Source organism: Pseudopodoces humilis, chromosome 23 (genome assembly GCF_049639895.1).
Source record: "Pseudopodoces humilis isolate 2021_Gansu_Grassland_sample_001 chromosome 23, ASM4963989v1, whole genome shotgun sequence".
Taxonomy (NCBI): Eukaryota; Metazoa; Chordata; class Aves; order Passeriformes; family Paridae; genus Pseudopodoces; species Pseudopodoces humilis.
Genome location: NC_142222.1, coordinates 7,939,408 through 7,962,778, shown reverse-complemented (window position 1 = coordinate 7,962,778; position 23,371 = coordinate 7,939,408). Strand labels below are relative to the sequence as shown.

The 23,371-nt window shown below is 47.2% G+C and overlaps 2 protein-coding genes across 2 annotated transcripts; both read right to left on the bottom strand.

Moving 5' to 3' along the window:
* Nucleotides 1–704: 704 nt before the first annotated feature.
* RCC1L (RCC1 like) lies at nucleotides 705–13,826 on the bottom strand. The gene is made up of 11 exons (XM_005525985.3): nucleotides 13,542–13,826; nucleotides 12,279–12,408; nucleotides 11,315–11,443; nucleotides 10,419–10,485; nucleotides 9,293–9,344; nucleotides 8,230–8,314; nucleotides 7,057–7,238; nucleotides 5,598–5,682; nucleotides 4,887–5,060; nucleotides 4,125–4,210; nucleotides 705–2,593 (listed from the first exon to the last, which is right to left on the bottom strand). The coding sequence occupies exons 1-11, from the start codon at nucleotides 13,794–13,796 to the stop codon at nucleotides 2,516–2,518; spliced, it is 1,323 nt and encodes a 440-aa protein (XP_005526042.1). The 5' UTR covers nucleotides 13,797–13,826; the 3' UTR covers nucleotides 705–2,515.
* Nucleotides 13,827–14,389: 563 nt separating this feature from the next.
* On the bottom strand, nucleotides 14,390–21,727 carry NCF1 (neutrophil cytosolic factor 1). Its single transcript, XM_005525881.3, has 11 exons — nucleotides 21,414–21,727; nucleotides 20,886–20,966; nucleotides 20,497–20,572; nucleotides 19,078–19,243; nucleotides 18,884–18,939; nucleotides 18,466–18,588; nucleotides 17,979–18,086; nucleotides 17,055–17,172; nucleotides 16,327–16,434; nucleotides 15,756–15,898; nucleotides 14,390–14,846 (listed from the first exon to the last, which is right to left on the bottom strand). Exons 1-11 carry the CDS (start codon nucleotides 21,483–21,485, stop codon nucleotides 14,728–14,730), a joined length of 1,170 nt encoding a protein of 389 aa, XP_005525938.1. The 5' UTR covers nucleotides 21,486–21,727; the 3' UTR covers nucleotides 14,390–14,727.
* Nucleotides 21,728–23,371: the final 1,644 nt, after the last annotated feature.

Sequence of the window (23,371 nt, the reverse complement as noted above, 5' to 3'; positions counted from 1 at the left end):
TTTCATTTTCTGAGCCAAGACTGAGCCCATCAGCAACAGCAGGAGCGGCTCCCAAAGAACTGCTTTAGAAAGGGGAAAAACTGCTGCACAGCAGCAGCTAAAAGAAAAGAGTAAGAATCTGTGACAGACAACCATGTAGATACAAATGTCAGCAGAGGAGATGAAGGAAGTAGAAAAGTCAGAAGCAGGGCTGAACCTGGGAAGAAGGGAGAGGTGTGGGAAAGGTTAGACTTTTCTGTAGTTACTCTAACTACACAAAAGAGTGCAGGTTCTGTGCTACAGTAGTGTGTGTGTAGGTTAGACTTCTAGTTAGACATACTAATTCCTCATTACCCTGCTCTGTTTCACTGGCAATAGAATAATTTCCCCAACATGAGTCTGCTGTGCCCATGATGGTAACAGCTCCCCTGTCCTTGTTCAACCCACATGTTTTCCTTCAGATTCTCTCTCCCTGTCCTGTTGATGGGGGAGGGATGACAGAGCAGGCTGGGGGGCACAAGGTCCCAATGCTCCCCCCACACTGTAACAAAAACATGGGCAAGTGCTGGTGCTTGCCAGACTGCTCTCACTGCCACTAACCTTGTTCCCACTAAGCAACATGTCTGAGAACACCCACAATCACTGTAATGAAGGCACAAAAACCCCCCACTGCATTAAGCCATACAACACTCCTTTTTAGGGCTGAAGACCTCACTGGCATCTCATTAACACAGAATTTGCAATTTATTGTACAGGAAGAATGCAACACAAGGACTCAACCCAGCTCTTCAGAAGGCCCAGCCCCAAGGTGCACCAGGAAACAGCTGTGAATGAGAGCAGCTCCCATGAGGCCAACAAGACATGCCTGGGCACCACACACTGCACAAGTTGCATAGAATAAGGTATAAATTAAAGCCAACCAAATGGGAATTCAGAGTACTGAAGGTCTGCCAGTTTCATGGTAGCTTTCTGTTCTGCCCCAACCACCCAGCAGTGTGTGTTACACAGGAACATCAACAACAACTCAAGAGATGTGGCTCTATTTCCATGTACTTTGGTTCACCTTTCCTGTATTTCATGCAAACCCTTCAAAACTTACTTTAAAGTTTACACACAGAATTTTGGCACAGAATTTCATCTAATGAAGCCAATATATGGATGCAATACCTGACTACAACGCTATCAGTCCTGCAGGTATGGAGCCAGCCCAGCTGACAAAAGTGGTTTCCTGTCACATAACTGACCCAAAATGCTGCAGTTCAAATGCAGAGCCAATCAATGCATGAGCAAATCATGCTCAACAATATTCCTATTACTACTGATAAAGATTTTACAATCACTTTATTGAAAACCTACTAGCTTGGATTCCACCTAAACAGTTTGCACACTAAAGTATCCCACACAGAGAGAAAAGTCACAACTCTGCCTGATGTTTGGAGTGTTTCACAGGAGACAGTTCCCCACACTTGGGTGTGAGATTGGGTAGGTGCCTGCTACAGATACAGCTGTTGCATCCCATCTCTATCAGCTTACTGCTAAGAAGATACCAAGGAATGTAGCTCTGCTTCTTACCCATTCCTTCGCCTGCTAGGCAATCCTGAAATCCCCAGCTAATTGCAACTGAGAGCCACCATACCTCTGAAAACAGAAAGAGTGTAGGGAATCCAAAAACAATCAAAGGCAGTGATGTGTGATCAGCACAAGGAGACAAAAGGTACCTGAGGGGTGGTGAGCACTGCTCACATCCATGCCTGAGCACTGATTTTGCAGGCAGCTGATCAAGGGCTTTGTTTCCAGCCTCCCTCAATAAGCTAGACTGGCTTGTCACCATCCATCTGTCCTGCAGCACAGAGCCTGCTGTCTTATTTGATAGTACTTACCCCTGCAAACAGGCTCTCACTCTTTGAATGTGCTCCTTTGGGGTTCAGTCTTTAGCACTAATACAGAAGGCCTTCAACAGCCCACAGACACATCACTGCCTCCAGGCAAGGGCTGCGCATTCAGTTTCTGCACAGGGTAACAGCCTGGGCACAGTGCAGATGAGGATGGCCACCCAGGATAGCTTTGCTGGGCTTCAAGACATAGCATGACCTCTCTTCCACATAACAGTAATAAAAAAACACCCAAGTTTTCCCTTGAGAAATAGTTTGGCTCTGCAAAACACTAACTCCAGAACAGGTGACAGGAAATGTCCATATTTCAATGTCCTGTGTTGTAGATTTCATCCCATGCCAGTCTTCCTTAAGGGAGATGCTCTGCATGCACAGAGGGGCTCACCAGCTTGGGGCTGGGCCTCAGATTCTCTGGGAGCTCATCACAAAGGAGCAAGAGCACTCCCTGCATCTCCATGTTCCTCGGGGAACGTGCTTCCTTCCTGCAGCCAGGCCACAGCATTTCAGCAAGGCAGGGATGATAAGGCACCCAGACGCTGCTTTGGCTGTCTCTGCTCACAGTCACTTGGTTCCATAAAATGAGTTTTCCTTTCCAAGAAGCTCAAAAACAAGCCCTGGTACAGTGCTGAGACCCAGCAACATCTCTAGGTGAAAGATCTGACCATGCTTACCATATGATCAACTCCACACGCCACATCCACCACCTCTCCGGGTACAGTCACCTGGATGAAACACATGACACTGGGTTATTTATCAAGCTGGTACTTTGTACCTGGTACTTCCTATTTCTCATCCTCCTGCTCAACATGCCAGCTAGTTTCACAGGGATTTGTACCAATGCAAGTGCCAACTTGAAAGCACAGAAAGAGCAAGATTCAGCACCAGGCAGGCTTGTGCACTGAGCTGTGAAATACTCTTTTTTCCTTCACAGAAGCACATAAAGCTTTGGAAGGAGAAAGAAGAGCAGGCTCACTAGCAGACAGTGAGGAGATTGTAGCCTCAGCCCATCTGTTCAGCAGTAGGAGCAGCATGACTGAACAGAGCATAATCTAGACATTAGGAAGAGGGTCTGCCCAAGTACCACAGGGATTTGCCTCTTCTTCCATCATCAAGAACTGGAACAAGACAAAGATTCAACTCACCCTAAGGCAGTTTGTGCTTTGATGCCAATAGACCAGCGCCTCACTCCAGAAGCTTACTCACTTAAAACTGACTTCAAACTTGAGGAAAGCAGAGTCTAAAAAAGCAAGTTTTTCCTTAGAGGCAAGACAGAGGACAGCAGCTAGTTGTAGGGCAGGAGGTCACAGACAAGGATCCTGGCACATTGCCACAGCACTGTCAGACAGGAGCTGCCTGTCTGAAAGGGCATAACCCCCAATGTCCAGCCACACCTGGGGAAGTGAATTTAGAAATTCCACTCAGCCACAGCAGTGTGATTTTAGGCAAGTGTTCCAGAGTTGGTCTGGTTTTGTTCATTTTTAAGAAAAGAAGAAAGTATACTACAGAAACACATTTACTGCAAGTTCAGACACAGACAGGGTGGTCCAACTGATCGCCTCCCTCATCTCCTACTTGGCCTTCATGGAGACCAGGAGCATCTGTTAGGCTGAATGCAGAACTCCAGAACCAAACTCTCTTCTACATCCACTGAGTCTGGCTCTCAGAGGCATCTGGGGGGAAGCAGTGGAACTGGAAGCACTGTGAAACATCTATGAACACAGCTGAGTAAGGATCTCCTGCTGAAACCTGACAGCCAGTCCAGTGATCCACCACCACAGGTGGGAAGGAAGTCCACTGCTATGTGGACCTGCAGCCACTACAGCCCAAAATGTTCACCAAATTTAGGTGAGTAATGACTTGGACAGATGACCAATAGTGATGGCTTTCTTTGCAACACATATAAACAGAAGCACAGGTTAGGAGGGGAAGGGAGAAGCAGTAAGGGTAGCAAGCAGATGATGGTGGACAGGAAGGAGATGAGAACTGTTCAGATGTGGTGGCACAGCACCAGATGCTGTTCTAGGATTCAAAATCATTACTGGCATAGCATACTAAAAGGTTTACTGAATACCTCCATTCCCAAGCAGACTACACAAGGACCTCTGGAAAACAAAGCACTTCTACAGTCATCTTAGGCTTCCACTCCTTTCAGAATTACTCAACAAAACCACACAGCAAATGATGGTCCTTGCCCTCAGGATAACAAAAACTAGCCAAACAATATACTCTTGGCCTTAATACCACCATCCTTACCCTCCATGGGAAATACTGGTCTTCCATTCTTCCAGTTCCTAGGCACCCTCTTAGATTCTTCCCCCACACAAACAGTTCTCCTTTGTCTACACAGGAGAAAAAAAAAAAAAAAAAGCAGAAGAGAATAAAGTCATTAAAAGGAAGAATTCTATTTGTGATGCTGGCAAATGTGGCTGCAGTGTTTCTGGGAGTACACAGGGTGATAGAAGCAGTATGACAAATACCGGATTTACTTCAAGGTACAATAAATGTATTTGCATTTGGAGAAAATTATGCCTAATGAGCAGTACAAGAAACAAGTTCTCCTTGTGCACACATCTTTGTTTCCCCCTCTTACATCACCTGCTTTGGAATTTTATTTGAAAGAAGAGTGCAGCAGCAGAAATTCCAGGGAATCATTTGTGAAAATCATAATTTGTGCTGAAAGTTAGACAACTGCAGTTGATCTGTATCAGCTATCATCAGAGCAAATCCAGTAAGCAAGGCAGTGAGATCTGTCCCAAGCCATCACCTAGAGACTGTTTATTTGACTGTCTGAAAGAAGTGACCTTCTAATGACAGCTATGGAAAAGCAAAAATTTGTGTTGAACAGAGCCGAAGAGTTTTGAGCTCCTCAGGAAAACACACAAACCTCAGAAGTGTTTGGATCAGCTCCACAGCAGAAACAACCAAAACACAATCTATAACACATGGGGGCTTTTTTCTCTTCTGCCAATAACACAGCAACAGGACCTCCCCATGACAGCAGAATGAGAAACTTACTTGTAAGTGCTGCAAATTGGCTGAGTCCACAGCGAACATGAGCAACACGGATGTCTGGACTGAAGTCTGACCAGCCAAAAAGGCTGGGTGGGATCATCTCTGGCACTGCTGTCTCTATTAGATTTGGTCCTTTCCCAAGAATTCCATATCCCCAGACAAAAACATTTCCTTCTTCTGTATTACAATAAGAACACATTCTGTAAGAAAGTCTGTGCTTGTGAAATTCATGCCACAACCAAGAATTAATCAGAACCAAAGGGATATTTTCCTTTCTTCCAGTCTAATACTTTTTGATTATTTAAAAGCTGCAAATAATGCATTCCCATCCAAATGCCTCAATCTTTTCCTAAGCTATACAAGCATATCAAGCCTCCTAGGCAAAACTTTCATGGGGAAATAATGCAAACACAAGAGTTATCTGGATAAAATACTTCAGCCTACTTCTCACTATAGGCCATGACAAACAAAAGAGGTAAGAGCAAACAGCTGCCATCCTCTTGTTCTAGTCTGCACACACTGGAAGCAATGTTCTGCACTAGTGAAAACAACTCCTCCAGTACATTCCTATATCACATTTCTCAGCCTCCCAGCTTTCCTCCTAACATACAGTATTACCCTGTTTCCAGAAAACAAGATACTTGTTTCATAATGTTACAATCCACCTACAGTGTGGCCTTGCACCAAAGCCAATGATTCTACAAGTGAACTCGCCTGTCAGCACCATGTTGCCAGTCCCTCCACAGGCAGCCTCCTTTACCTTCCCAATCTTGAATGGCAAATGCCTGGGAACATTCACCTGTACAAGATTGCAGAAGAGTAGTTAGAAACAAGGTAAACTGCAAACTAGATACATTTTAACTCGTTCTTTAGCTCTGGTTAGAGCTCACATACATTGGATTCCTGATACAACCTTTATTGACTGAATAATAAAATGAGTGCAAGTCCCAAAATGAAAAAAAACCCCTATGAATTCATTAAGGTGAGGACAAAGTGGAAAAAGTTACCTACAGGAAAGCTTACATGCATGGCAACAAGGCTAAAAATGACTAATAACTGCTTCTTATCCCTGGGTTTTAAAAATCAGACACAATGGGGAAGTCAATAGGTTGTCTTCACACTGGGTTAGATCACTAAAATTCAGTTTGCAGCGGCATTTTTGAACGTACTAGGGAAAAATTACTTGAAGAAAACGACACTTATTTGGTACAGTCCAACACAACATACATACATTTGTAAAGAGCAATCTTCGATTTCACAGCTCTGCCATTCTACACTTTGGACTGCATCTGTATTTTAGCTAAGGCTCATTTTTGGTTCATCCATTTCAGATGCTGCAGAGCTCCATTGCCCACCCAGCCAGGAAAACAGCTACACTGCAAAATCTGATTGTTGTCTTCAGGCCTTATGGGTCTCAGTATTCAGCCCTAGATTAAGGCTACATTAGGAGAGGCACAGGAAAAGCTTTCTAAAAATTTTGCTAAAGCTATTCTAATACAATTGTCAGCTCTTAGCCTTCTGCCAAGAGTAGCTTGAGTATTGATTAATTTCCTGACTCCATTTCCTAAAGTAGCTGCAACATGAGACCAACTGCCTCAGTAATATAATGCCTAGTGTGAACTCAGCAATCTAACAATGCCCCATGTAAGCTGGCTAAAAAAACCCTTTTATCTGTGAGACACTGGAATTTAGGACTCATGTTATAAACCCACTAAGGATGCCCATGAAAAATTCACCAGCATACAGGCTGACTGGAAAGGACTTCCAAGAGCCATCTGGATCAGCACTATCCTCAAAGTAGGTTCACCTGAAATCCTACATTAGCCAGCCAAAAAACTAATTCCTGTCCTGAAATCAGCAAAACCACTTGGGCTGGGTCTCAATTTGGTGCAAAGTCCATGGGATGGAGAAAGAAGAATATGGAGTTCTTAGACTAACAAACTATGGTGAGGTGACACAAACCTTTGCCTGTCAAAGTGGGAAAACATATTGTCCCCTAAAGCTACACAAACATGTCAGACAGGTTGGTTTTGTAAGCTTATGTAAAAGCAGACTGCTAGTGGCGTTTGTATCTGCTGCCAAAAGAACCCAGAACAGGGAAAAACACATAATTTTTAACTCTGCACAGCAGCTGAACTGAAAGACATAAATACACACCCCTAAGTCAACTGACCTGTGTGTTTTCTGTGACAGATGCCAACTGCAAGTATTCTGAATTTCCCCAGCCAAAGACATCTCCTTCATCTGAAACAGCCAGACAACAGTCCCCATAGGAAGAGACCTGGATAATGTTTACTCCAGCAATGTCCCCATGCAGCTTAGTAGGAACACTGGTGATGTTATAATGTCCAAGACCTGAAAGGAAAAAAAGTAGAGATTATGAAGAATTTTTTTTCTAGACACACTTTTAATGACTGCATAGGACCATTTCTGTCATGCTATAACAAAATCACCCTTCTTCTGAAATAAATTTTTCTGTCTATACAGCTTAATTACCAGCTGCAACAGACACCATTTCCACTAGCCAAAGCCACCTCTCTGGAGTACACAACAGCTTTATACAATTGCCCCCTGAAGAGTCTCACATCTCTTGTCTGCATTGACCAAAGTGTTTGAAGAACAATAACCAAGCCAGGCAGATATTCCATCAGAGATGAAGTTTCACAAACTGACTGCATCCTATCTTCTGCTAGGAGAGCCATGAGTCACAGCACACTGCAATCAGTCAGACAACAGCTGGGGAAATGGCAAAAGAGGCTGGGAAGAAAATGCTTTACATGACAAACTGCTGCCCGGAAAAGAGTCCAGAATGTCATGACAGAAAGCTGGGTTATACTATATTGGCACAAAAGAATTATGGGAAGAACTCAGCTTTGGGAGCAGCAGAACGAATAGAGAGTAGGAATTACTGAGAGGAGGAAGTTCTCTGCAGCAGAAGCCACCACAGAAAGGGCTCACCAAGGATCCCATGGTAAAACATGCAACAGCTACCAAAGTGTTCGTCAGTTCAAAAGTACAGAACAGCCCCAAAACAAGGAAGGCAAAGCCACCACCAAACTGAAGAGCAAAGCTGTCCATGTCACCTCCACATCCCCTCAAAAGCTTTAAACAGCAAACACACTCTCCTCCAGCTGCATGCTTGGATTGCCAGAGCACCATCCTAAAGGTCCTCAAAAGAGGAACAGGATTGTCTCAGTTTAGTTACACAAGAGTAAATATCTACACACAACTGGAAACATCAGCAGCCCCTTTCTGTCCACACATGTATGACAGACATGACAACTTCTCAATTAGGGCAGCTTGCTGTATTCAATACCCTGAAAAGCAAGTTGAGCTGAGTTCCTACCTGTTTGTCCATCAGCTCCCCATCCACATGCATAGACTGTACCTTTCTTGGTTCTAAACAGACTGTGGTCCTGCCCACACACAACCTGCACACAAACAAGAGGTCAGAGCTAGTCAGGAAAGGTCACATATTCAGACTTGATTTAGTGAAGCATTACTGACAGATAAATTGAGCAATGAACCTCTATGATGTCCATCAGCTCAGACTTTGACCTTTCTCTCTTGATCACATGGCTCTAGAGAAAGGGAAGGCCAAGAACCACAAGATACAACATAGAAAACAGCAGAAAACTACAGGGGCACAGACATACCAACAAACCGCTCCTGTGCCTGGGAATACTGCAGCCACGGCAGGTGTTTCTGCTGCCCTGCAGTCCCCTTGCTCTCCTAGGAACCTGACCTAGAAAAATGCTGGCTAGCGTAAGTGGATGGTTTTACAGCTCATTTTTGAAATGGCAAAGACAAAATTTAAACTCCTAAGCAATATAAAAGTGACAATAGGGAAGAAATCATGACAGGAAGAGAACAGTGGTGTGGAGAGCCTAGAAGTAGACACAGTAGTGTAGAAAAAAAGAATCATCTCCTCGACCTGTAGGTAACACTCCCCCTAATGCAGTCCAGGGTATCATTAGCCTTCTCTACAGCAAGGCACATGGTCAGCCTGATGTACCCTAGGGACTTTTCTGCACAGCTGCCTTCCAAACAGTCACCCCTAGCCCGTGGTGGTGCCTGAAATTGTTCTGCACCAGCAACAGGACTTAGCTACTTCCACTGCTGAACTTGATGAGGTTCATGTAGGCCTATTTCTCCAGCCTCTGGATGGCAGCACCACCCTCTGGTTTATCAGTCACTCCCCTCAGAGTTTTATGCCATCTGTTATCTGCTGAGGGAACACTCTGTGATCCAGATCACTAGTGAAACAGGATTGGAGCCCAGATCCCTGGAGTACTGCAGCTGTTACTGGTTTCAACTTGGCTTTGAGTCAACGACTGCCACCCTCTGAGCTTGGCTGTTCAGCTGGTTTCCAATTCATCTTCAGGACTGAGTTCAGATGATCCTCTTACCTGGACAACTCTGCTGTCAAATTCCTTCAGCTGATGAATGAGATGGCTTTCACTGGACACCAAACAGCCACCAAGAAGAGAAAAGGCAACACAGAGGATTTCAGAAGACTGCAACTGAAAAACACAAAGATAAACCTGCCTCTACTGAAAACCACTTTATTACCACAAGTAGAGAAATTTGTTCACATGTAGTTTCACCACAAAATACCTGCATGAAGAAGGAACATAATTCTACATTCTCTTATTTAAGAAGTTGAGAACTGTCACTTTTTAAATATAAGCTCTTGTAATAACTGGGGGTAGGAGCAACCCTCAAAGACAGTCCCTAACCTAGAATGAGCAGAGACACTAAATAACACTGCAATACCCATATGAACACTACACTTGGCTAGAGATAAGCCAGGTATCCCAGAGCACAGTGTAGTGCTAACATCCCTGCAGTTTTTTCACTATACCAGGAATTACGAACAATACAATGACTGACTTCCAGTATCAAGAGTAACAAAAGCTACCTAATTACAGCTATTTTCTCAAACGTTACAGACCAAGTGTTGTGGACCACAGACAGAGCAATGAACAAGAATTTTTTTTGGTCCTACTAGGGAATCAGAAACTCAACATATTCCCACTATTACTTACTCTATCATACAGAGCACTTTGAGCTTTGGTGCAACCCACAAAAAATCCAGTGAAGGAAAAGCACTACAGACTCAGCAGAGACTTAACAAAAGGATGCTTCTTCTGTAATTAAATGGCACTTCCAGCATCCTCAGGAACAGCACATGTACTCTGAGCAGCCAAAAGGAGAAAGCACAACTACTAACACAAATTTCCTCAAGCAATTTATGAAGGCTGGGTTCTCTCACTATGCCCTGCAAGAACTGTCACATGCTGACATTCTTTTGTCTCTTGTGAATGTGGTAAGCAGAGTGCTAGTGCCCAGCCTGGGTTCAAAGCCAGGCTGCTTGTATGATGCCTGCAGTACAAAAGCCTGATCTTAGACTCCTTAATCTTAAATGGCATGCTTAACTACCACACCTTTTCCACCTTTAGGCTTTTCTGCAGGGTTTTTTTCATACAATTATGTTTCCAACATTAAGAAAGTTCAGGGTCTTTGAATTCTTACCTGTAAATTTCATCTTCAACAACCTTCCGGCCACACTGTCCATAAGAATTGTTTCCCATTGTGAAAACTGAAAAACAATGATAAAACACACTAGCTTTATTACTGCCCAATCCCCTGAAAGCCTCTTTTCAGGTCCACAAAGTATTTTCACACAGTTCTAAGTCTGAAAGTTGGAGCACAGCAACGTAAAAATTGGCATAAGCTTTTTTCAAAGGAAGTCCACTTGAACTAAAGTGATTGAATCCATTTTCACCAACACCACCCAGCAGTATTGCTGCAGGCACAGCAGCAGTACCTGGAGCCCACTGCCTGTCACAGTCAGCATTGCCTGGTTCACCCTGCCATTGTCAAAGAGACTCAGATCAGCATTCCCACAGGAGTGGGAATCAACGAACCAACCAGTGCACCCACTAAGAAGCTGCACTGGATCACTTGGTGCAGCACTGCATCAGAGTTCCCAGGGATGTGGAGAGACAATTCACCAACAGGATCTTTTCTAGAAAGGATTATTAATTATTTAATTGCTGTTATAAACACAGCACTCTGGGGCTTCAAGGGGAAGTAACACAGGAGTACTGGCATAGTCACCCAAATCTGTGTTCAAAAACACATCTGAGTGAACAAGACAAAAAGGCTGCACTCAGCCAGGCCTGGAGCTGGAGAAACAAACCTTGCAGTAAAAAGCTCCCAACACATTTACAATTTAAGCTAAGTGAAGCTCATGGCTTTGCCTTGCAGAAGCAATCCTACAAGGCCAACAGCTGCCTGCATCCCATTTACAGTGCAAAAACCCACCTGGGATATAGTTCTAAAAGACAGAAGACAATTTTTCCCAAGCTTTTAGTAAAAGCATAGTCAGGCACCCCTTGACATCATCAGCACAAGCAACACTTTACCTCCTTCATTATCTGTCAGGACCAGGGAATGGGCTCTCCCACAGGACACTTGTAAGACTCGAGTTTGCTGTGGCTTCTCCAGTGGTAATGGAATTGGAGATGGTTCCAAGACATATTCATAGCCCTTAGCTTAAGGAAGAGACAACAATTTTAAGACAGTAGCTTCCACAAAGTAAATTCAACATGTATTTGCTGATCCTGTTGTACATTCACACACTCACTTCTGCTTTGTTATAAAAGCAGATACATTTTAGAAAGACAAGAAACTAACCAAAGAGGTTGACAGGGACTTATCACAGAGGGAGGGAGAAGATAAAAGCTATGGAGATAGCTGAAGCCAATAATCACTGCCTAAAAGAAAGCCCACCATAACTAGAGGGTGAATGTTTTTAAGGCTTCAGATAGCAGAATTGTGAAACTGAGGCTTTCGCCCACATGTTCAAGCACTTCAGTGAATACAGCTGGATCACTAGAGCCTAGTGTCACACACAAACATTCTGTGCAACTGGGGATATTGCAAACAAGGTACAAGAGCAACAATCACAAAAATGTATCAGGAAATGTGAAAAACATCTTAGTGCTTCATATTAAAAGAGAAGTAGATTACAAGCACCTTCAGAAATAAGGAATGCATGAAAGATTAGCTAGGCTAGGTTCATAAGGAATAAGATACCTAACATTTATGAAAAATGACATGCTCTACTTTAAAACGATTTAGCAACTTGAAGAACACATAATCAGTTACAGTCAACTTGCAGGGGGAAAAAACAGCAAAACCCCAACAAAACAAAACAAACCCAACCCACACCTAAATTTAAAAAAAAAAAAATTAAAATAAAAAAAAATTACAGATGGTCTTTTGCAGAAAGGCATTAGTGGATATGAGGGCAGCAATGAGCAACACATGTACCACAGGCATACTGCAGTGTCACGTTGTAAGTCTTTAAAACACTTAAATGCTTACTTTGATCTCTTCTGCTTCTCTGGAATCCAAGCTGGGAATCCTTGTTGAGCCCCATGCCCCACACCTTGGTGATGTCTCTGGTATTAGAAGCCAGCAGTGTGAATCCATAACCGCAGGCAGCAGAGGATATCTTTGAAGACACACAAAACCCACACCATTCAGTCAGAAACTGTGGCTTAGAAAAACAAATTTCACCCCACACTTGTTCATCAGCATTCATTTTTCATTAAGATACGTTCACATGCAGCCCAAATTTATGGTATGTATGGTCTTGCAAAAATTATCAGTCTTCTGTGGTAAGTACAATGGTGAAAACTCAGGTCCAACCTTTCTGCCTCAAAGTTTTGGTTTTGTGTGCATACGTCTTTATTTCTGCATTATCTTGGGCCCATTCAACACCACAGAAAGACCTGTTTGCTGACCTGCATCAGCAGGTTATAAAAACAAACAAAAAGCAAACAAAAATACAAACAAACAAAAACCAAAAAAGCAAAAACCCAAACCAAACAAAGATATAGAGATATTAAGAGAATAACATGTTTTACTCCTTTTGACATAAAAAGCCCAGCATAAGAGCCACATGAGGAGCAACTGTGGTCACTTGGACTGTGGAGAAATGGAGACTGAGGTCAGATCTCACTGGAGTCTGCAGCTCCGACCTCTGCTGTGGGTCCAGGGACAAGACACGAGGGAACCGCTGGAGCTGTGCCAGGGGAGGTTTAGACTGGGTATCAGGAAAAGGCTCTTTACCCAGTGGATGGTCGGGCACTGAACAGGCTCCCCAGGGAATGGGCACGGCCCCAAGGAAAACTCAGGTGCAGGGTGGGATTGTTGGGCTGTCCTGCGTGGAGTTGGACACGAGTCTCTTCCAACTCAAGATATTCTATGAACGCTCCATCTCTGCACTAGACAGCAGAGCACGTGTGAAACATGTAGGCAAAAGAATAACATAATTTTCAACACAATGTCCCGTTTGTCAGGTGGGAGCAGCCCCAGAGCCACTGGCAGAGGCCAAATTTATCTGGCAAATGCTCTTCACACCCTGGCTGTCTAATGCCTCTAACAAAATTACAAACACATATTTTCTAAACTATATGCTGCTGCAGTTAAAACAGTAATCATCCCAAGCAATACCACTATATCGATAATAAACACTGAATCATGGCAAAGCCTGTAAATCCGATTCAGTAACGCCGTTCTCAGCTGTGCTATGCCCCGACCAAGCTCCAGAGGCCGGGGGAGACACGATGGGACCGGGCCCACCTTCTCCTGTGTCTCCAGGCGGTACGGCGTGGTTTGGATGCGCCGCGGCTTCTTCCAGCTCGCATCCGGCTTCACGAAGCTGGGGATGCCCAGGGCGCCCGAGTAGCTGAAGCCCCACACGAACACGCGGTCGTTGCGCTTGGCCGCCTTCCCCGCGTACTGGAACACCGGGGCGGCCTCCTCGGCCTCCCGCAGCTGGCGGGTGCTCGGCGGCCCCGCCGCCCTGCAGAACAGCCGCCGCGCCAGCCCCGCCATGACTCCCCTCAGGCCGCCGCCATCTTGGCTCTGTCCCCCACGCGCGCCTGCGCAGCGTCACCGCCCCTGCGCGCACGCGCCCGGCAGCGGCGGCGTGCGCGCTTCTCTTAAAGGGGCCGCGCCTCCCTCTGAGGGAGTGTCCGCTCCCGCCCAGACCCAGAGCGACATCAGAACCTGCAGGCCGGCCCAAACTCTAATCATACAACCAGACCTAGACCTAGATCTAAACACACCTCCAGAACCCAAATGTGGGCTTCGACCCAGGCCCAAACAAAGATCAAAACTGAAACTCAGACCCAAACCTCCACGTAGGCCCAGACCCATCCCAAACCCAAAGCGAGACCGTGGCCAAGCCAGCCCCGCCCGGCCCAGCGATGGCAGCGCTGGCTCTGGGGTAACCCAATGGAGCCGTCCCGCCACACTCCGTGGGAGCAGCAGCCCTGGCTCAACACTGAGCCCTCGAGGAAGCTGCTGTCCTTTCATCCCCGCAACTAAATCTCCTCACTGCCAGCATCTTTTGCAAGAGACCCTTGCCCAATATCCACCCGGGAGGAACTGCTGTCCTGCCGCCATGCCCACACTGCTCCTCAGGGTCTATAAAGTGTCTTTCCTTTATTGATGAAAACAAAAAAAACACAATTCAAAATACAAAGAGGTAATAGAAGGGCATCTGTAGATGAGGATTTTTGGTGGTTATAAGGAGCTGGTAGAGCAGCAGTGGTCCCTCCTCAAAGTGCTATCAGGACACCTTGGGCTGGCTGTGATGGAGGATGAGGATGGGCACTGGGCTGGGCTGACATGGCCACCATCGTCCCTGGCCTGTGGTGGCTGCCAGATCCTCCTGGATCCCTGGTCCAACTCTGAGCCCTAGCTGCACAGAAGCTGGAGGAGATGAAGCTTTGGGTGTCTGGTGTGGGGGCTCACAGGATCCTCACAGGATCTTCCTCCATGTGCTCTCAGTGCAGCGGTTCAGGATGAGGTCTTTGCTGGGACGGGGAGGAACAGCAGGTTGAGCCTTCGGCTTGTTGTCCTCTGGCTCATTTTTCTCAACTGCAAGTAAAAAAAGATGTACAGATGGGTCAGAGCTCTCCACCACACACCACCCTCAAGAACATTCAGCAGTTTCCTACGTAATAGCCACTCCTGCCTCTCCTCCTGTCCCTGCTGCAGCTAGTGGTCTTACTGTAGGTCGTGGAGTCAGGATGCACTCACCAGTGCCCAGCTGGGACCTGTGCTCAGGGAAAGCCCATCTTTAGTTTTGCGTGAGGTCTGCCCATCTTTAGCTCTGGGAAGGTCATGGATACTGCACGAGGACTCCCAGATCTAAATGTTTACCTCTCCTTCTTCATGAAGAGAGGCTTTTTACAAGGGCCTGGACTGGTAGGACCAGGGGGAGTGGCTTCACACCATCAGAGGCTAGGGTTAGATTAAATATTAGGAAAAAATTCTTCCTTGTGAAGGTAGTGAGGCACAGGTTGCCCAAAGAAACTGTGGCTGCACTGTGCGTGGAAGTGTTCAAGGCTAGGTTGGATGAGGCTTGGAGCAAGCTGATCAGGTGGAAGCTTGGGATGAATTGGTCTTTAAGGTCCCTTCCTACCAAAATGGAATTCTATAACTCTAAGACTCATCATGCAACGCTTCCTTCTGGGGGCTCTGCTGACAGCTAACATACATGGTGATTGCAATGGTAATGGCATTATCATGGGGGAAGTTGAGTGCACAAAGGAAAGCACAGCTCCCAAAAGTGGGCTGACCTCCTCCCAGGACCACATTCTGCTCTGTCTGACCTACAGCCAGGGGTAAGAAAACTCATTGAAAGAAATCCTGCCCTGCACAGACTTTCCCCATGGGAAAAGGGCAGATGGGCATGGTGTGACCTGTGTGCCATCCTGCTCCAGCTGCCAGCACTGGTGGGGGGCATGGGTCATGCCTGCAGGATTCCAGTTCATTGAGACTTACTGATAACGTTGGCCTTGTTCTGGGAATTTCCCCGCATGTTCCGCCGGTTCTGGATGTACTTCTTGCTGTTCCTCCTATAGGTGTCCTGGCTGATTTGCTTCCGGCCCTGCTTGTGGATGCTCTTTACGTTTCGGATGGTGGATCTGCAAGGAGTGAGAAATAAAACTTTCAATTTTCATGCTGGCAGCTCTCACACCACACATTTCTTTCCCCACACTTCCTCCTCTGCTTCAGCCAAACCCCAATTTCTGCTTTTGGGTTTTGCCTGGTGGATGCCAGCCCTTGAGGGCAGCCATCAGTGAGACACAATCTATACAACGTGTTCAGAGGCAGCTGGATGATGCTTTGCAAGCATTGAAGGGTGAACCCTGAGCACAAGTCTGGAAAATAATGATAGGGACTGTGGAGGAAGATTGGACATAAGGCTGGAAGAATGAGATGGGCATGAGGTTTATCCAAGAAAGCCCCAGAAATGATCTATAGCTCTTCGATGAATGAACATACAGCACCTATCCTGGCCACAAAATTGAGGTCCCTGGTTCTTCTGCCCTCTACACAGAGCTTCTCCTACCTCCGTGGAGGAGCACCCCGGTTCCTCAGCTCACTCTTCACAGAGGTGTTCACCTCCCCGGCTTTCTGCAGGTACATGGAGGGGTAGTAACCTGTGGTTTCATCCTTCCTGCAGTGCAACACAAAGCAACATCACTTGCAATCGTGGCTCTGCAACCACCTCCTCAGTCCAGGAGAGACATTTGATCATTCTTGTGGGTGGTCACAGAGTCCCAGAATGGATTGCTTAGAGGGGACCTTAAAGGACCTTATTCCAATCCCCTGCCACAGGGATACCTGTCCCTAGAATAGGTTATTCCAAACCCCCTCCAACCTCGCCTTGAACTCTACTGACTCAGGACATTCCATGAGTCATGGTTCATGCCTATCCCTTGCTGGTGCCATGAGGGTTACTTGTCATGTTGCTTGCAGCTGGGATGAAAATTTAAGTTTTACAAAGCAAAATGTGCCAGAACAATTAGAGCTAAAATAACAGATGCTTTTTTTTTTATTTTTTTTTTCATCTGCCTCCTTCTTGGATAATTCTGAAGCCCTCAGCAGAGGAATCTCCAGCTGCAATGTTTAATACTTGGCAAAGAACAGACTCTGAGAAGCAGCCCTGCAAAAGGAAGTGCTGGGCAGTGGTACCACATTCACCATGGCTTTCAGAGCCCTGATGTGGAGAACCATGGATGCTCCCTTCCCTCTGCCTGAGTGCTGCTCCCCTGACCTGTTCATGGCATCTCTCACCTGATGACCCACCAGCCATCAAGGAGCTTGTGGATGACTTCAATGGTATCACCCTCCTTGAGGGTCAGCTCATCCTCTTCCACAGCAGTGTAGCTTTTCTGGACGATGTATGCTTCACCTACACACGGAATGGGGATGGTGGATCATGTGCTGACACCTCAGGGATGGGGGCTCAACCTCCCAAGCCACTGAGAGGAGGAGGCACCAGAGCATTAGGAGACACTACATTTTAGGCAAGACTCAGGCTGCTTCAGGTTTGGATTCAGACTTCTCCTAGTCTTGTCATTACCCATGGGTAATCCCAGCCCCTTCACCATCTCTCCAGAAGAAAGCTCTTGGGTGCAAGCAGAGGAAGCACACTTATCTCTGCTCGAAAGTGTGTTCAGAATTCGGGTGATGAAATAAGGCAGAAGGAAGTGTTGTCCTAATAGAGCCTGTTCCAGTGTTGTGAAACCCACAAAGCTGAAGCCTGTTGAGCAATTGGTACAAGTCTGCAGGATCCTTCCTCTGCTCCACGTGACAAAGCTCTGCTGTCGTGGCAGGGCAATGCAGAGGGCAGGGAGCATGGCTGGGCCCTGATAAAAACTGCACAGAGGCGAAGCACTGTGAATGCCTGTGCCTGATTTGGATGCTGCACCATGCTGTTCTGCTAACCCAGCACCTCAGCCTTCACCCAGCCAGTTCAGCATGGCCACTGGGTAAACATCAGCCAAAACACAAACCTAATGCTGAGCTGCAGGTCATGGGAAGCTCCCAAGGTTGACACTGAGGCACCAAGCCATGAGATTTATTCCTCCTGGCACTTTCTACAGCAGCATCCCCACTGATCCTGCTCAGTCTGAATTGCCCAGCTTTGCAGTGAGCCATCTCAGTGGAGAGCTGCAGTGGGCTGTGCTCTGACACACACACATCCCAGCATTTTACCTGCATAGTTAGGCTCCTGCTCTTCAGACTCATCAGGACCATCCAATGGCTCCAGATAGGCAGCAGGTACCCAGCCTCGTTTATTCTTCAATTGACAAAACCACCAGCCTGTAAAGAAAGCAACCATGGGCAAGAGCAGAGAGTGTTGTGGGGACTAGCACTGGGTCTGTCCTGGCCAGGGCAGGTGCAGGCATCTCCATGTCCTGGACTAAAGGGACAGTGCTGGGACCAATCTCTGTTGACATGCTGCAAACAGAGAACTTGACCAGTTCATGCTGTTCCTGCTGGGCAGGAAGCCTCACAGGCTGAGGAATGGCCAGGATGTTGCAGTTTTCTAGAACTGCCCCTCACCCTTCAGCCTTCACTACCATAACTAGCTCACAGGCTGTTTTTTGACACAAGATGCAAGGGAAGTACTCATTCCTGCTGAAACTGTGGCAGGGAGTGGGCTGACCCTCAGGGGCTCTCCAGGGGGATGGACACATACCATTCTCGCTCTTCTCCACAACATCCACCATGTCCCCAGCTTTGAGAGCCATCTCAGATGTGGAGCTCTTCTCATAGTCAGCAATGGCTCGATACGTTTGCAGGACAATGGGGCCTGTGATGTCTGCATGAGAGAAGTAAGGGATGTTCCCTCCTCCAGCCCCCAACCAGAAACACCCTATGTCAGACAGGCTAAAAGCATCCCCAGGACAGCCCAAAGTGCTCTCCCAGCTTCTTTCAGCCGCAAACCAGCTGGATTTCAGGACAATGACTCATTTCCCCTGAGGATTTGGCTTCCCAAGAGCTGCAGCTCTGGCACAGGTACTGTACTCTTGGTGAGGGTATCTGCCATGACAGCCTCCCTCTCCAGCAGGCTTTGCTGCTGCTGAGGCAGCCACTTGCACCCCTCGACCTCTTACCAGTGAGATTTTTCTTGGAATCCTTTGGCAGGAGGAAGACCTCAGGCTTCTTGATCCTAGACAGGTCAGAGCAAAGGCAGCTCAATGCCAACCAGTCCTATCCATCAGCAGCGACACCCTCCCTGCAGGCTACTGCCAGCATCCAAAGCCAGGAATGCAGGATTTCCCCCAAAACAGCAGGCAGCTGGACTCACTGGCTGTCTGTGACAGGATTCATGTCGTCATGACGGACCTTGAAGAAGTTGATCACATGCAGGCACCGGGAGATCTTGTGGGGTAGGTTGACAAGTGTGTAGCAGTACTCAGCCAGTGTGCCCTGCCTGTTCTCAGTTGAGCGTTGCCCATCAAACCACTTTGGGGCTGGGGGAGAGGAAAAAGGGCTCAGAAAAATCAGAACAGCTTGTTTTTAATATTTTCCAAGCACACTACTCTGAATCATTAACTTTGCCCACTTTGCCAAGTAGGTCTGGCCCCAAAGTGCTGCATGGCTGCATTGTGTAATAAGGTGAAGCTTTATGGGAGCACAGCTCACGCAAGCCCAGAAATGATCTTGTTTGATCCTATTTCAGTTTTAGGGTAACTTCCACATGTGTGTTCAAACTAAGCCCTGCTGCTGGGCCACAAATACAGCAGATGCACCAGGGCACCAGGAGGGGCTCAGGGGACCAGCCTGCAGTCAGAGTAGATAGGCTTATCCTCCCATCCCACTGCTTATGGTGTTCTTGACTCCAGAGCTCTAAAATACTTCTGGCAATCCCAACCCCAAGCAGTGTTGAACTGCTTGATGGGGGTTGCTTTTGTGTGGTCAGTGGCACCCCCTGCCCCTCCCAGCAGTCTGACACCTGTCTGGTCCCCAGTGCTCTCAGTTCCCCAAATGGAATAAGGATGCTTTGAACAGCCCCAGCATGGTGGGGGCAGGATGTTGAAAGAGGCCCAGCATGGTGGTGTTAGTCCAGCTGCAGTGGAGCCCCTCCCAGCCTGGCACCCACACTGCTGCCTAGTGCAGGCTTACTCCTTCTCCACAGATGTCAAACACAACTGCAGCTCTTTTCCAGACTCCCTTCTGCTTCCTTCAAAGCAGGAAATTAAATAAAATGGGGAAGTTTTCTGATGTGCACCTTGCTTGGACACAAAGCATCAGCTGTTTGGTTCAGGAGTTCATTCTCTGTCACTGAAGACATATTGCAATTTTCCTCTTACGAAGTATCTGTGTTGCCATAAGGGCATTAAGCCAACATCAGTGATGGTGTCACCTAAAGAGGGCTCAGCTCAGCTCCACTCAGTTCAGCCTCCCCAAAACCAGACACTTTGCACCAGCCAGGGATCATAGGGGTCACAGCTGATTCTTCTGGACGTGCCTCTGGGGTGCCCAGCCTTCATTGAGGAAGGATGGGGTCTGCAGGGCTGCTGAGTGTTAGGAGGAGTGCTGAGTGTTAGGAAGAACCACTGCCACTGCTCACATCTTTCTGGGGTTTTGATTTCAAGCCTGGTGTACAGGAAATACTGCACCACACACTTGTCTGGGAGGCAGCCAGCACAGCTCAAACCCCCAGGGAATTTCCCAACTAGCTGCAATTTCTATTCACCCCCCAGACGCAGTGCTTCCCCCTCACCTGGCAAGTGCGGGATGATCCGGTTCTCTATGTTGATGTCCCCGGATTCAATGGGGAACATCTCCTTCAGCGCTTTCTGCAGAGCAGAGCCAGGCACAAGAGTGAGGACAGAACCAGGGGAACACTCTGTGACACCCACTCCTCTGGCCCTAGCTTGACTCCTTTCCTGGTGCTCGCCCTGCTGCCACTAGCATGTGCTGGCTGGATCCCACACTTCGGCACTCTGCCCAGGGACACAGAGCCAATGGTTCCCAGCTGCAGGTGGCAAAAGAGACTGAAGGACTGGACCCAGGAGCCTGTTTTGAACCAGGTTTGCTTTGAGACAATTTCAGATGGCATTCACCCTCCTTTTTCCCCACCCCAAGCCCATGTGTCCCAGGAGGACTCACGTGGAATTCATAGATCTCAGTAAAGCGGCGGTAGACGACCTTTTCGGAGAGGTCATTCCACTTCACCAGGAACATGTAGACCTGAGGAGCAAAGCAGAGGCTGCAGTTTTGGAGGCAAGTGGGACACCACACCCCACTGTGCCTGGGAAGCCCTGTGGACAGTCCCGTTTCAGATAAAATTCAATATTTTCCTTCTACCACCCCAATGCCAGCAAATAAACTGGGCACTAGGGGAGCTTGGAATGAACAGAGAGGGGACAGGAACATGCAGGTGGGTGGGAAACAAAGAGGAAAAAGCCCTTTCCAAGACTGCAAAGTAACCAATGGCTTGCAAAGGAGGTGCCTGAATTCTTGTGTGTTCAGGACATTTTAGTCTCCTGCTGCCTCCAGCTCATGTTATCAGCCATGACCCCCTTAAAAGGAAGGATTTAGACCCTCAGTCAATTTATCTAAGGAAATTTGTTGCCTATGCATTTTACCCCGGCCGGTCCTCAATCCTCACATGCCAGAACGCTTCTGAGTACTCACATAGTGCTGGCTGGGGAAAAACCTTTTCTCGTAGCCCAGCAGTTCAATGTGTCGGATGAAGGCGTCCCCCATTGCTGCTCCTGCCCAAAATGTTCTCCTCCAGACCCTGCTCCTGCCTGGCTGGCTGCTCTCCTCTCCCCTGGCACTGCTCTCCTTCTTCTTAAAGCCCTGGGAAGCGGAACTCCCGCTGCAATCGCACCCAGAATTGTTTACCCACTGTGGTTTGTATGGAGTCGGTGTTTCCCGTGGCAAGTTCCCAGCCCAGCCCCTCCAGTGGCTCCACAAATGGGGAGGAGGTGAGCCCTTGTTAGCTTGTAAAGAAAAAAGCTTCCTCTGGCTGCATTAAAAACATTAAATACTAACAGTAGCCCTCCCCTGGAACTTGGGTGCGGTACTTGCAGCTTTTGCAGGTCATTTGCATTTGGTTTCTTACTATTTTAACATGGGGACTTCCCTACATGCAAGGCAAAATTACACAGCCACAGATACTAAAACAGTTCCATCCAGGGCTATTTGGATTCTGCTCTGTTAGTCACCAGATAACTGCTGCTTATGCAGAACACCATAAACTTTTTCATAAAAGCTAATTTCATAATTACAATTGTTTGTACTAAATTTAGAACTGCATTACAGACAGTACATTACTGGAAACCATTTAATTTACATGCTTCTTTCAGTTTCCTCATTCTTCATCTTGTGATGTGAGAAATGAGAGGTTTTAGATGCCACTGTCCATGAAGGATTAGCTCACAGCGAAACACCACCTGCAACTGTGTGTGATACACTGCTGAGTGTCCCATCAAATGTCTCACAGCTAATACGTGGCAAGGAGCATGATTTTAGAAGAAAATTCTCAGAAGAGGAACATCCCATCTGAACAAGCTAAGCTCTGTTTGCACAGTCTGGCTTTTGGTAGCAGGGGGGCTATGGAGGTGGCTTCTGTGAGAAGCTGCTGGAAGCTTCCACCATGTCTGGCAGAGCCGATCCCTGATGGCTTTGAAGATGGACTTGCTGCTGGCCAATGCTGGGCCAGTGAGAGATGATGGTAACACCTCTGTGATAACATATTTAAGAAGCCAATCAAAATAAAGTGGGGCACACATGGTTTTTCCTAACCAGAGAAGAGGAGGATGTGAGAACATGTGAAGGAAACAACATGGAGACACCAAGGTCAGTGGGGAAGGAGGGGCAGGAGGTGCTGCAGGTGCCAGAGCCGAGATTCCTCTGGAGGCTGTGGTGATGACCATGGTGAAGCAGCTGTGCCTTGCAGCCCATGGGGATCCACAGGGTTGCAGAGATTCACCCACAGCCCATGGGGAAGGATGGAGCAGGTGAATGCCTGGAGGAGGCTGTGCTCCAGTGGGAGACCCGGTAGCAAGAGAGGCTTCCAGGCTGGAGCAGCCTGTCCTTGGAGAGCTGCACCTTGTGGGAGGAGAGACCCATGCCACAGCAGTTTTGGGAGGACCGCTGTTCGTGAGATTGGAACCATGTTAGAGAAGTTCCTGGAGAACCATCTCCCGTGGGAGGGACCCCATGGTCTCACAGGGGAAGGACTCCTCTCCCAAAGCAGCGGAAGAAAACCTCGGGTGATGACCTGACCAAAACCCCCACACCCTGTCTCCCTGTGCTGTTGATGAAAAGGACAGAGGGGCTGCGAGAAAAACGGACTTATTTTACTTCTAATTATCCTCCTCTAATTTTGTTAGTAACAAATTAACTTTGTACCTCTAAGCCAAGCCTGTTTTGCCCTTGGAGTGTTTTCTCCCAGTCCTTATCTCAACTCATGAAGCCTTAATTTTTTTCTCTCTCCTCTGCCCAGCTGTGGCAGGGGAGGGCAAGTGAGCGACTTTTGTGGGTACTTGGCATCTGGCCAGCGTCAAACCACAATGGAAGTTTTTTGAGTTCATTAACTGATTCATGTTTTGGGAAACAAGGCTGGGATCTTGTCTTGGTTTAGA

Excerpts from the sequence above, each read along its gene's own strand:
- RCC1L (XM_005525985.3), bottom strand. The coding sequence starts at position 13,796 with ATGGCGGGGCTGGCGCGGCGGCTGTTCTGCAGGGCGGCGGGGCCGCCG. Across the intron at positions 7,239-8,229 it reads GGGAGCTGATGGACAAACAG|GTCTTGGACATTATAACATC; the intron begins GTAGGAACTCAG and ends TTTTCCTTTCAG. Across the intron at positions 5,061-5,597 it reads TGGCAACATGGTGCTGACAG|AAGAAGGAAATGTTTTTGTC; the intron begins GCGAGTTCACTT and ends ATTGTAATACAG.
- NCF1 (XM_005525881.3), bottom strand. The coding sequence starts at position 21,485 with ATGGGGGACGCCTTCATCCGACACATTGAACTGCTGGGCTACGAGAAA. Across the intron at positions 18,940-19,077 it reads AATCCTGTCACAGACAGCCA|GATCAAGAAGCCTGAGGTCT; the intron begins GTGAGTCCAGCT and ends TGACCTGTCTAG. Across the intron at positions 14,847-15,755 it reads GAACAAGGCCAACGTTATCA|TTGAGAAAAATGAGCCAGAG; the intron begins GTAAGTCTCAAT and ends TTTTACTTGCAG.